Source organism: Chinchilla lanigera, unplaced genomic scaffold (genome assembly GCF_000276665.1).
Source record: "Chinchilla lanigera isolate Chin_1 unplaced genomic scaffold, ChiLan1.0 scaffold00048, whole genome shotgun sequence".
In the NCBI taxonomy this organism is placed as follows: Eukaryota; Metazoa; Chordata; class Mammalia; order Rodentia; family Chinchillidae; genus Chinchilla; species Chinchilla lanigera.
Window position 1 is genome coordinate 805,817 of NW_004955449.1, and position 14,367 is coordinate 820,183.

General features: G+C 43.7%; 1 protein-coding gene across 1 annotated transcript in view; it reads left to right on the forward strand.

The window, feature by feature from the left end:
* Positions 1–14,367, forward strand: part of Wipf1 (WAS/WASL interacting protein family, member 1) — a gene marked incomplete in the record, with an annotated part of 70,626 nt that overhangs the window by 45,435 nt on the left and 10,824 nt on the right. The window contains 4 exon segments of the mRNA XM_013518745.1: positions 2,670–2,758; positions 5,974–6,103; positions 11,669–11,857; positions 14,025–14,367. Coding sequence (XP_013374199.1) covers positions 2,708–2,758; positions 5,974–6,103; positions 11,669–11,857; positions 14,025–14,367 — 713 coding nt within the window.

Here is a 14,367-nt window from a genome sequence, read left to right on the forward strand (position 1 = left end):
TCACAGAATCAGCAGTCCCCCCTTGCGTTGTGATCCAGTTTATTTATAAGCCAGGTAGAGGACAGGCGGTACTAAAACAGCAACAGCAGAAAAGTGCAAAATAATTAAGAAGGCCTTGTGGGGCGCGGTCCCCTGAAACGGTCCCCATTCCACTGTGGCCACTGAGACGTGCAGGACAGAAGTAGTTCGGTTTTATCTTTGAAACCAGAGACTGACTCATGAGAGACAAGCCCACAGGGGATTCCTGTTAGTTGACCAGAATCTACTCCTTCCTAGGTACAGAGATAGCAGGATGACAAAAGAGTGGTTGGTGAACATAGAATCAAACAAGATAGAGTCTTGAGGGACACTGCATCCACCAAATACATGGAAGGACTGTGCCATGGAGCCCACCACTCGGGTCTGCCAGGCAGACCAGGCTACCCCTGCCTTGACAGCCGCCATCTCCACTGACTTGGCTCCAGCTTCTTTCACAGTGAGACCCTGCATTCAGCTCCTGGTGCTGGGAGACGTCCAGCTCCCAGGCCTCTGAAAGTCCTTTGCAGCTGGAGAGTCCCCCACACAGGGGGCACTCAGCCCCACTCACAGTGCCCAGTTGGCTCCATGGGGGATTGTTGACATGCAGGAAAGGCCAATTTAAAGGACAGATTTGAAGTGAATCCTTGTCTAAAACAGTCATTTATTTAAAGAGTCCGGCCTAGTTAGTAGCACTAGTTAGCCGCCCTGAGAATGCTTTAAAAAGCAGGGAGCCGGGCATTGTGCTCCAGGGGAAAAGCGGGCACCAAGAGGACGAGATGCAAGGGAATCTTGCGTGAGTCACTTTCTCCGAGGCTCACTGTCTTCAGCACAGTTGTGCTAGCCTGAGTGCTCAGGCATCAGGGACAATACGAGTAACACACCTGGATCCAGTTGCTTCTCTGGAAGTGATAGCTGCTGTTGCAGTGGTGGAATGTTTTAAAATTCTGTTTGTTTTTGATAGCCCACTTTGGGATGGAACTGTTTCGACTGTCTTAATTCTTCTTTTCCAGCAACTGTGACAAGTCTAGCGATGTCCTCTTAGCCTTGCCCTCCCATTTCTGTTTGCAGAAAGAGAGCCACCTAGCATTATTTCAATAGAAAGCATTTATTTCAAGGCATATATTTTCCACCTTAACTTTTGGTGCTTGAGCTAAATATTTTAAGTTCTAAAAAGTAGTTTTCTGCAATTCGGAGACTATTGAGAACAAACAGGAAATAATTCTGCTGTTCGAGATTTGGGACACGTGTTGGATAGAAATTGTCACTCCGGTGGCCAGTGTTTCAGGCTGCCCCCAGTGCAAGGCTCAAACTTTACAACAGGGAATCTCAGGTTTTAATGAAACCAGCTGGGGGTGCTGAGCATGGGGAGAGCAACAAAGGATTTTGTCTTGGGGATGAGTGAGGAGGAGCCACTTGAAGAGCACTTGTTTTCCATCAGACTTGCCTAGGATACACTTCTAGTCATTCCATGAAAACCCTGAGCTTAACAGGCCACAGGCCGAGGGCCATCTCTTTCTGCTGTGACCTGCTGCGGTGAGGTGGAATTGAGCAGCACAGCACTGGGTTTGGCTTCCAGTCTTTTCGAGCACCATGGCTCAGAGGCTTCCCCTGCCAGGGACCTTCCAGACAGAACAATTTCATCGGAGATGTGAGGAAGAGAAAGGCAATTCCATCCCTGTAAAAAGTTGAACATAAGTCAAGCTGTCGCTTGGTGTGAAAGCAGGAAGAATAAGACAGAGTATTACTAAAGAGTCTAGTACATGACTGCCAAAAGTGCTTGGGAGACCCCGGTATGTCGAAGGTGCCAGGCCTGTGGGACTCAGCTGAGGAAAACAGTAGGCAGGGAACAAGGGAGAGAGGCCCTGGGAGATGAACCAGCCATGCTGTAGGGGCAGGGCCGTGCAGGTCCTTTAGAGTTCTCATTTTACCATAACTTGCCTGCAGTACTGGACGTGGAATTACAGGATTTAACTTTCGCCCTGCTGGGTTTCAGTTTTTGCTTTGGTCTCATTTCTTCCTATCTGCGCTCCTCCTTTTTGGACTGGGAATGTTTACCCCGTGCCATTGTATGTCAGCAGTGTTTAATTTCTTTTTGATTTTTACAGGGGCTCACAGCTAAGAGTTTGTGTTAAGTCTCAGAGGAAATTTGAACTTGGACTTCCAAGCAGTGCTGGAACTGTTAAGACTTTGGCAGCTGTTAAATGCAGTTTGCATACAGAGATGTGCATGAATCTTGGGGGCTGGGAGCAGAATGTTATGGTTTAAATCTAGCTGTCCTTCCCAAGAGCTCCGTGTGCTTCCAGGCTTTTGGACGGAGCCTGGATTATATGGATGCTAAGGCTGACTTGCTGTTAGTAGGGGGGTTCTGGTCAGAAGAGGCACGTCACTGGGTCATAGCCTGGAAGAATGTATCTCCCTTCCCAGCTCCTTCCTTTGTTCTCTACTTCCCAGCTGCAAGGAGGTGAGCAGCTTTCCTCTGTAGCGGGTCCTTCCCCATTCTGCTTCTGCCCTGGAACCAGCCAACTACATACTGAAACTTCTAAAAAAAAAAAAGCATGAGCCAATGGAAACCTCTCCTTTAATTTATTCGTGCTTAATACTGAGTCTCAGCAATGAGAAAGTGACTAGGATGCTGTGTTTTGTCTTTACAGATTTATCAGCAAAACTGTTGAAAGTATAACCATCCAAGATGCCTGTCCCTCCCCCACCAGCACCCCCTCCGCCACCCACATTTGCACTGGTGAGTGTCTCCAGTTTGTATACCTATTGCAAGCCAGAAGAAGTCCAAATCTGGCATGCAAGTATGCATTTTGTGTGTGTGCATTCTGGTACAGGGGTGATAGAGCAGGCTCTGCCAGGGCCGACAGTAAGCCAACCCCTGAGACCTTGAGAATCTAAACACCATGAAAGATTTGTTTGGTTAATGTCTGCTGCCATCCACCGTGTGAATGTGCAGTGGGGCTCCTTAGGTTTCCTTCGACGTGCCCATCAAGGGAAACTTGCAGGAGCCGTTCTGAGGCCAGCAGGTACTGTATCCACTCAGCATGCAGGTCTCTGTGTGCAGTGTGTCCAGTACGTGTTGTCCATTCTGCTTTCTTTTTCTTTGCCCCCTCCCCTTTCTTTTCACTGTTTTTGAACTGTCATCCCTACCACCAGCATCTTTCCCACCTACACTCACATGCCCCTTTTAGCCTGTCCTTGCATTTAAATGTTTACTGCCCAGGGGAATTTCTTCACTGCAGTCATCTGGTCCTCCAGAGACCTGTGGGAAAGTTAGTGAACCCTGTTCCAGGAGCCACACAGTGGTATGAAATGACTCCAAGACACACTCCTTTCCCAGGGCTTCCCCTGCACCTGATGCCTGCACTACTCAGAAGCTTCACACTGGTGCTCCCTTCACTTTCATATAGGGAAACTGAGGCTTGGGGAGACAGAGTCATATTCCTCACTCATTCATTCATTCATTCAGCCGTGCTGGGGACTGACTCAGGGCCTCACATATGTAGGGCAAATGCTTTACCATTGAGCTACATCCCCAGCCCTTTTTATTTTACAAAAATTCGTTGTGATTTTACAAAGATTGAAAAAAGTTTTTAAAGCTGGTCTTTTGCATGGATACGTTTGAGGAGTTCTGATCCGGCTGGCCTGGCAAGATTGGTTTCTGTTTCTCCCAAAATGTGAGTTGTATACCACTGCTGAATAGTAATGGATTAATTTTTTGAATTTCAATGCTTATGTATTTATTTTAATATGTGTTTTAAAATGATGATTAACACATCAAATTCAGGGTTCAGCAGTCAGTTAATTTAATACGTTCATTGAAAAATAGTGTCATCAATAATATATTGAGTTGGCTGGTAAAAATACAAAATACTAACACAGATGGCATGAGAATACTGCATGAGAACGATTAAAGTTTGAGGAACCCTTGTTTATCCCATCAACCAGTTTCTATCCTTTGGTATCTAACTCAAAGCAAGATCCTGGAGAAATAGGGTATAGAGAGGAAAAAAGGGGAAAGAGGGTTGGTGGCCATCAAGGGACATTGCCCAGTGCAGCGGTGCAGTTAAGGGCTCTGCTCTGTCACATGAGAGAGGCCAACACTCAAGGAAGTCAGGTATCGAATAAATTTTGAAGCTGAACAGGAAGCCACTGAACATTGTTGACCTGCAAATTGTTAGAACTCCAGTGTGGCATTTCAGTTAACCTCCCTAAACCTCAGTTCATGTTCATTCTTAAAATGAAGACAGAAGGTAAATTTTAAAACTCTTTCCAGGATGTTCAAGGTATGCTGTTGATCAGATAAAAAAAAACAAGTTTCAGAGCAGTAGAGGATAAACCACTAAATGCAAGCTGATATGCAGGGCGCTTCTGGAAGAACAGCTGAGAAGCTCTAAACAGGCTGCTTCCGGGCCATGCTGGGGGCTCATGGAGCCCATGTTTACCCTTCTGTCTGATTATAGGGAAGGCCCTGGAGTCAGACTGTCAGGGTTTGAATCCCAGCTCCTCTTCTTACTAACTGGTAATGAGGCAAACAATATAATCTCCCTATGCTCCAGTTTCCTTGTCTGAAATGGAAATAACAACCCATAGCTGATGAGGACTAAATGAAATAATACACATAAGGTGCTGAAAATAGTGCCTGGTCCAGTGTAAAAGATATATTATTATCATTATCATAAGCAAGTAATCTTTTATAATTTAATTATTTTAAGACACTTCCAATTTAACACACGGTGAGCCCATGTAGCCTACTTCAGGGTTTTTCTGAGCTAACTCTAATAACAGGAGGGTGGATGAGACGGCAAGTCACACCCTTCTCCAGCTTTACCTCTCATGGCCCTTGCTGGCCCATCTGCAAGCACATCCCATCCAGGAGGGCTGGGGCAGCCTAGCAGGACTCTCGGGTCTGCTGGAAGGACCTCCCTGGGCCCAGACAAGGCCAGGCCAGTTTCCAGTGTGACAGCCACAGGCAGATGCTTACTTCCAAGTCCACGTGCTGGACTCTTAGTGTCTCTGCTCCTAAATGACCTTGAAGAAGCAAGATTGATTTCCAGGAACTCCAGAAATACAGGAACATACCCAAACATCTTAAAGCAGTATGTTTCTTCACTCTGTAGGTTCTCTGAGCTACATTTTCAAATGGATTAAACATCAGAAACAAGTAGGCCAGAGGGACACCAGGGTACTTTAGAGAATAATGAAAATGTTCTGTATTTTGATTATGGTGTGGTTACACAACTCTGTATGTTTGTCAAAACTCACAAAACCTTAACCTCAAAGGATTATTTCACCATATGTAAATTATACCTCAATAAATCTCACTTAAATATTGTGTCTTTGTCAACGTACTAAGAAGTTGTTTTCAGAAATTTCAGTGATTTTTTTGTTTTGCTTTGTTTTTGTTTTTCTTTCAGTACTAGGAATCAAATTCACGACCCTTGCGCTTGCCAGGCAGGCGCTTTGCTGCTGAGCTAAATCCCCAGCCCCTCAGTGAGTTTTTAAACCCACTATTATTCATTAGAGACACTTTTTCCTTGCACCAGGTTAGTTTTAAAAGATGGGAAAGGTATCTCGTCCTTCAGGACACGCCCTGGAGAATGAAGCCTAAAGTGTCCTACAGAACCCTGAGACTGCAAATTCCCTTATCATGTGTAGCCATCAACCCTCACCTTGGCTCCACTAATTGCAGGCAGATTGTGGTCTGAATTTTCAGAGACTTTTAGCAGAAGCTGACTTCCTGCCTTGAAAATGAATGTAATTTACTGCTGCATCTGCTCTCAAATGTCTAGGTCATAAAAAGCATAACATGGAGTCCAAAACTTGTGGAGGATTTATAGCCTATCTCTAAGAACCTTAATAGCAAACTTCCAGTACCCTGCCTGTCCAGCTGAGAAGCATAGTGCATGATTTTAATCCAGGAGCTGCAAACAAGTTTGTGTGGTTTCCTTTCAGGCCAATACAGAGAAGCCTACCTTGAATAAGTCAGAACAGGCTGGGAGAAATGCTCTTCTGTCTGACATCAGCAAAGGGAAGAAACTAAAGAAGACAGTCACCAATGACAGAAGTGCACCAATATTGGACAGTAAGTGAGAAAGCTATCTCCCATGGAGACAGTTGGTTTATGGTCTAACAACCAACTCTACACCTCCTCCAAAAAAAGTTGTTTTTTTTTTTGTTTTTTTTTTTTTTGTTAACAACAGCTGCAAAGCTAGCAAAATAAGGGATTGTTCCACTCACTGTAGGCCACCGCTTTGGCTTGGGTTCCCCTCTACTGCAGCAGGAAGCCAGTATAATAATTCTTTGTCTGAAACATACACAGCAGCGATTCTCTGAATTATTCACAACATTTTTCTGTAGTTTAACCCATTGCTCCTGGCACCACAGATGAGGAGATGGGCATGGAATATGGAAAGTGCTCTCGCCTTGGGATCAGATGATGTGGGCACATCCATTGTGTGCCATCTCCAAGTCTCATTTGTGAAGTGGAGATAGACATCTGTTCTACTGACATCACAAGTTTGTTTGAGCTTCAAATGAGCTTGTACAAGTGCTTTGTTGTCTGACAGTGTAATTTAAGTATAAGATGGGATTAGCAGAAACTTTGAGAGAGAGGAAATGAGATCACATTTTTACTTATCCACCCATTTGAGCCTGAGATAACTTTCTGCAGGGCAGGGTATGTATAAACAAACAAGTATCCATAACACAAGGCTACTTATTAGCATTTTCAACAGAATAAAGAATGGGCCAGGCATGGTGGTGCATGCCTGTAATCCCAGCACTCGGGAGGCTGAGGCAGGAGGATCATTGCAAGTTCGAGACCAGCCTGGGCTACAAAGTGAACTCAAGGCCAGCCTGAACTGCATAGCAAGACCTTGTCTTAAAAAGAAAAAAAAAAAAAAAGATTATCCATGACTGGAATCCATTAATAATCAGGCTTTGAGACTGGCCTTTCACATTCATAGACCTTTACACTATCCAGTAGATATTACCAAGACTCATCCTAGATCTCACTTGTACTCCAAGGAAGTACACTGACCTTCTACAAATCACCACGTGGCGTTTTAAAACTACCAAATAAAGATGATGGATTTTAGCAAAGTAGATAAGTAGTGCTTGGGCATCACTGGGAGAAGCACCTAAGGGTAGAGAAAAGAGAAGAAGGATCAGAGTTATAGGGGAAGATGGGTGTGGGGAAGAAATGAAAAAGAGGAAGATTAAAATAAGGTCTTTGAACACTGCTCTGCTACCAGGCAAGGTGGTGCAAATGAGAGAGTAGCACTCCTCAAAAAAAGGAACTGGGGGGTGTTTGACTTTTGATTTGAAACTGTGTGACCTCTTGGTCAAAACACTCATCATTGTCACAGGATTTTCCCTGGGATGAACCCAGCACAGTGAGTTATATCTGGCAAGCTCTGGTCCAGCAGCCATCTGAGTTATAATCCCTAGTGTGGGGATAAGAGGCCAGCAGCTCTCTCCACTATGAAAGGCAGAATAGGGCCCTGGAGAGGTGGTGTAAATTCCCTACCAGTGTTGAAGGAAACTGGACAGTCTGGGCCTATTCCTCAATCCAGTGGAACTCACTATATTCTTGAAGGTCTGCTTCTCCCATTATAAGGAAACAGTGTTGGTCCCTCTCCCCTCTAGCTGTTCAGTAATGTTGAAGAGTATACTGCTTCTGCGAGGCATGCGGGCACATGCCTGCAACCCCTGCTACTTGGGAGGCTAAGGCAAGAGAACTGTTAAGTTTAGGCTCAGCCTGTACAATTTAGCAAGACCCTGGAGAACCAAAAGAAAAGCTTCCCTCAATGTAGCAAGATGTACAAAATGAGCCCAGTGCATGTCATTGGCCCATGCACTTCAGTGGACAGCTACACTGCTATCACAAGCTCTTTGCAAGTGGCAAAGTTTGTCCATGGTTTTATATTTGCCTGTGAAGCCATCCTGGGCTCCATATCAAAATGGTGCCTATGATAATGCACGATAGCTCTTGATTTCAGCCCTGTCCTACAGTCCTACAGTTTATACAAAATTACCTGGAGCCAGTTAGCTATCCTTAATTTTAGCTTTTTGTATTATTCTATTTTCTATCACTATAACACAGCTAATCCAATGTTGTATAAATTACTCCCAAACAGAAAGAGATGGGAAGCTATCTGTTAGGTATAAGAAACTGTCATAATCCAATATCAAAACTTGGCAAAGAGAGCACACACACAAAAGAAAGTTGTTCCTAAGTGTTTTTTATGGGATTTTTGCCTCCCAGGAGACATGTGCCAATGTCTGAAGACTTTTTTCCGTGTGTGTGTGTGTGTGTGTGTGTTTTGTTTGTTTGCAATGCTGGGGGTCAAACCCAGAGCCTCATGTACACTACACAAATGCTCTACCCTTGAGCTACATCCCTTCTCCTGAAGACATTTTTAGTTGTCACAGCTTTGGTGGGGTAAGGGACACCTAGTGGGCAGTGGACAGAGATGCAGTCCTTCTATAAAGAACAGGTCAGCCACCCACAACAAAGAATTATCCAAAACTAAATGTCAGTACAGTATTTCCAAAATTAGGAAAACCTACCTCAGATAACTTAAGATCATGGGTGACAGAATACCTTGCTTTAAAACCCCCAAAACCTAATCATGTTATAAAAATAATTCACCAAGCTCAAAGTTTATGCTATTTTTAATACTAGATTGAAAATTTATCCATCACATCAAATAAGAAAAAAACCATATAGTCGAATTAGTAGATATTAAATCAGCATTTGATAAAATTCTATGCTATAAGAAAGTTTTAAAAATCTAAAATAGAAGGATTTTTCCTGACTGTAAATATTTTTAAAAGCCTGTTTTAAACCAATAGTTACTATTAGAAGCAGTCTCACTAAAATCAGAACAGTTACCTTTAGCACCATCAATAATTCACATTATTGTGGAAGTACATCCATCAAAGTAATTACCTGTGTAAAACAGATGATACATACCTCTTAGAGGAGGGATTTGAAAGCTTTATGATTTGTAGACCATATGTCTACCAGGAAATGCAAGGTCATATTTTTTTGTAAATTTTAACTTAGAGTTGCTTATTAGTTACCAAATGAAATCTCCTATGCAAATAATAACCAGTTACAAAATATAATAGGAAAAAGCCCTTTTTACAACTTTAACAAACAAAAATGTATTCATAGTTAAAAAAACTTCAAAACTTTTCCCAAAAAAATCCAGAAGACATGAATAGGAGAAAATACATTTCCAGTGTGAAGTGTGAATATACAATTCTCTTAGATTAATTTATACATATAATTTACTGACTCAAAGACTAAATCTAGTTTTAGAGAGGTAGAACTTTAAACAGTATTTAACCTTACAAATACAGACAGCTGGATGTGGTGGCACACACCTGTAGTCCCAGCACTGGGAAGGCTGAGGTAGGAGGATCACTTCGAGTTCAAGGCCAGCTCGGACTACATAGTGAATTCAAGGCCAGTCTGAACTACATAGTAAGACCACCTTGTCTCAAAAACAAACAAAAATCATACCTGCTTACTTTCTCATTGCTGGGACAAAATGCCTGACATCCACAAGTTAAAAGAAGCAAGGTTTATTTTGGCTCACAGTTTGTGGAGTTTTCGGTCCCTTGGCTGGCTTCAGGGTGGGGTGGCACGGCGGAGGGACATAGCAGAGGAGGAACAGTTCGTGGCATGGCAGGCAAGAACTGGACAGCCACCGAGGGAAGAGGAGGGCTTGAGGTACATATATATTTCCTTCCGGGCCACTCCCACAGTGAACCACCTGTTCCCACCAGGCTTTGCCTCCCACCCAGCTATATATAAAGCCATCAGTGGATGAATCCAGTACCACACACCCAGGATCCAGTCACAAAGCCCCACCTATAAGTGCATGAGGCCTTTGGGGAACATCTAGATATAAGCATATGTACATGATAAATTAAACGATTAATTTTTAAAGAGGGTATAATCATTGCTCTTACACAAATATAAAATGAACATGTTAGCCTTTTATTTAACTCATTAACTAATGAAGGAGTCAGTATGATGTTACTAATTCAAAGGAAAATATAGTACAAAGTACCACACATACAAGTGCTGAAACGAACTTACAATTAGGTGCAAAACAGGTCTGGAACAACTTAATTTGCATTTCTTTAGACAAATATAATTAGCATTCCTAGCGGTCTCCTACACTTCATAGTTATAAAATAGCTCAGCTGAGCGTGTTGGCACATACCTGCAATCCCAGCACTTGGGGGCTGAGACAGGACTGTGAGTTTGAGCCCCACCTGGGCAACATAGCAACACACTGTCTCAAAACAAAAACAAAGTGGGCTTGGTGGCACACACCTTCAATCCCCAGCACTGGGGAGACTGAGGCAGGAGGATGGCTGTGAGTCCAAAGCCAGCCTGAACTACATAGCGAGATCTCGTCTCAAACAAAACAAAATAGCTCGAAGGTGGGGGGAATAACTCAGAAAGCAAGACAGGCTACCCCATAATCTTTTTCTTTCTTCTTTTGTGGTTGCCATTTCAAAATCTTTCACCATTTTTTTGCAAATAAAAGCAAAATAAAATCTTATGCCTTCTTAATTTGCCAAAACTTTTAAAGTTGTTTAGCCTGTTGAGTTTTATGATATCAAAAGAATAAAAATCAACTTAAAAGGACATCAAATAAGTAGGTAGTTAATTAAATTATAATACATTAATGTTTTAAAATATAACATGGCCCTATAATCTCATGTTTTCAAAGAATAATAACATGGGAAATGCTAACAATAAAGAGGTTAGTGATTTTTTTATGTTCTTTTCTTTTATTATTTTATTTTCCCTTTTTTTGGTTCTAGAGAGTGAACCCAGGGCCTTCACAGTTGTTTTTTTTTTTTTTTAAGACAGCATCTCATGGACTGGGGATTTAGCTCAGCGGCACAGCACCTGCCTGGCAAGTGCGAGGTCGTGAGTTCGATTCCCAGTACCAAAAAAAAAAAAAGAAAGAAAGAAAAAAAAGACAGCATCTCACTAAGTTTCCCAGACTGCACTCAAACTTGTTATCCTCCTGCCTCAGCCTCCTAGAGTGCTGGGATTACAGGTGTGTGCCAACATGCTGAGATGAATTTGTTCTTAATTTTAAGAAAAAACATAAAATGAAAAATACAGGAAAAAACACACTTAATACTGAATATTTTCAAGGAATAAACTATGAGATATTTTATTTTGTTCTCATTTTTTTTCTTTTTTCTATTTCTGCTTTTTTTTTTAACTGTTTCCTTTTTCTTCATTTTTACTGCATCTCTCTCCCGTGGAACACTTCCTTTGTAGATCTTTTTATTTGCTAAATCTTAGAATATAGGACAAATAGATGGCAACACATAGGGCAGCCAGTCAAGCAGGGTATGGGGACAAAACGTCATCTCTTACTGTTTCTTCCGCTACTGGGCTGGGCCGGACCCGCAGCGTTAAGAAAAGCCCTCTGTTCTGCCCAGGGGTGAGGCAAACACCTAAAACCCTGCAGCTGAGGGAAGAAATCCCAGCTGTCCCCCAGAGGCCCAGGTTTAGCTTCCATCCTCTCATGGTTTCCTTGGGCTAGGTCTGGCGCAGTACGCAGGTGGGCGTTTCCTTACATGTATTTTCTTCCTTTTGCAGAGCCCAAAGGAGCCGGTGCTGGTGCTGGTGGCTTTGGTGGAAGCAGCGGGTTTGGCGGAGGAGGGGGCAGCAGTGGAGGAGGAAGCAGCGGTGGTGGTGGAAATTTTGGAGGGGGCGGACCTCCCGGCCTGGGAGGACTGTTCCAAGCTGGAATGCCGAAGCTGAGATCCACGGCCAGCAGAGATAATGGTACCAAGTCTCCTTCTCTGAGTAACTGAAGAAGAAGCAGAGTTTGTAAGCTTGGCAGATCCACGCAGGCTTTGTGCCCTTTAGAGCATTTTACATTAGTTGAGATGCTAACCCTGTTTTATAAGAAAAGTTACTTAGCTCGCTTTTCCTTCTTTCCTTCCTCTCTGCATTCCCCCTTTTTTCCTTTGCTCTTTCTTTCATCGTTCAGGATCAGGCAGCTCCATAGAGCTATGAAATATTTGCCATATCCTTGGGAGAAACCTGTCCTTTCCTATAGTTTTCTAAAGGGTGAGCTAAAAGGGGAAGAAAAGGAAGGTGCACATGGAACTTGGCGCCCCAGAACTCTGCCCGGCGGCCGAGCAAGTGCAGCTTTCTTTGTGAGGCAGCCTGCCCCAGCTGTCCAGCATAGCAAAAATACTAGCGAGCCGCTTTTCAGACACACTGGGACATCTGAAACGGCATTTGCACAACAGACATTTGATATTTCAGAGCCAATAAGTCTAAGGCTGAGAACCCTTTATCCAAAATGCTTGAGACCAAAAGTATTTTGAATTCCACATTTTGGAATATTTGCATATGCATATTGAGATACCTCTGGATTAGCACCTAATTGTAAATACAAAATTCATCATATTTTGGATAGATCTTATACATACAGCCAGCCCTGAAGGTAATTTTATACAATATCTTTAATAATTTTGTGCATGAAACAAAGTTTCATGATAAGGAATTTTCCACTGTTGTTCATGTCAGCACTCAAAAAGTGTGAGATTTTAGGGCTAGGGTGTGGCTTAATGGTAGTGTGCTCACCTATGTGCACAACGCTCTTGGTCTGAATCTTAGTACTACACACACACAAAACAGTTCCAGATTTTGGAGCATTTTAGGTTTTCAGATTTAGAGATGCTCAACCTGTGTCCTCTGCAAGGAGCCATGCAAATGACCTGTAGGATTGTCTGTGAACCTCAAAGTACAGAAAAGTTGAATCTGGTCATGCCTATATGAAAAACCCTGCAGAGCACACGAGGCTCTCTCCTTACCGTTATAGAAGTTCATGTTCACTGTGAAAGTTTTTGGGGGGAGTGTGTTAGAAGAAAGTATTTATTGACTATCTTATTATTAACCCCCCTCCCAAGAATATACACTTCAAGAGAGCAGGATCTTTTCCGTTTTTCTAGTTTCTCTATCTGCAGGGTCTAGAGCAGTGGTGGCAAACCTATGCCACACATGCTACAGCAGGCTGTATGTTGTCACTGAAAGTTCTAAAAGGTTTGTCATCACTGATCTAGAATAACGGCTGATGGACAGCAGGTGCTCAATAAATATTTGATACATTCATTAGCTTGTGAATGAAGTGGCAGTTTAAAGGCTAACCATTATTTTCAGAAACTTACCTTGGGTTTCAAGGGATTGGGGAGAGGGTAACATTTTCCCTGTCTTTTGTTTCCTCCTTTAGTTTGTCCCTAAACTTTAGTTTATTGGTTGAAGCAAATTGGGCTCAACCAAAGAAGCTAAAGCTGTGTTCTCTCCTGCCAGTATCAGATTGGAAGTGGACCCAGTAAGGGGAAAAGTTGTATAGTTGCCTGCATCTTTACAAGTGAATTCCTTCCACTGGTGTTGACTCTTCTAATTAAACGTTGTCCAGAAGTTTCTTTTTTCCTTTCTTAGTTCTTTCTTAATGCAGTGAGTCATGACTTTTCCATCAACTTTGCAAAGGGATTGGATAAGCGTGTACATATAGAAAGTCATTTGAGATAACGAATTTTTTCACTTAAGGCAGCAGAATTATTTTTCAAAGCTGAGAGGTACAAAGGCCAGGGGACAAGTATTGGCAGTGGAGATAAATGAAAACCATTAGCAGAAATCCCATCTACCAGGGCCATCTTGTTCCTGCCCTCTCATAACGAATAGGAGCCTCTCAGAATGCTTACGGTTCCTCTCCACTCTTAATGCCAAGTGAGCTCTCCAGAATCCTTCTGAAAGCGGATGGGTTGTAAAACCCGGGATTAGAAGGGAAACACAGCTGGCGTCTGTTCCCCGGAAAGACCGCACAAAACTCGGTTTATGTGAATCGTAGTAACCTATGTTTTAAAGGACTCTGGGAAGGGGCTTCCAGTAAGCCAGCTCCCTGAGGTTCTAACTGGGACTCTGCGGGCCTGTTCTGTAGATGCTGGAGGAAGCCGACCGCCAATTCTGCCGCCAGGAGGAAGATCGGCGTCTGCCAAACCCTTCTCGCCCCCCAGCGGCCCGGGGAGGTTTCCCGCGCCTTCTCCCGGCCACCGCAGCGGGCCCCCGGAGCCTCCCCGGAACCGAATGCCTCCGCCGCGGCCCGACGTGGGCCTGAAGCCCGAGAGCCTTCCCCCTCCCGTACCGAACACGCCGAGACCCGTTCAGTCGAGCCTGCACAGCCGGGGGTCGCCCCCAGTGCCCGCGGCGCCCAGGCAGCCCGGCCTCGGGCCCACGCCTCCGCCCTTCTCCGGGAACCGCGGCGCGGCCTTCGGGGGCGGCTC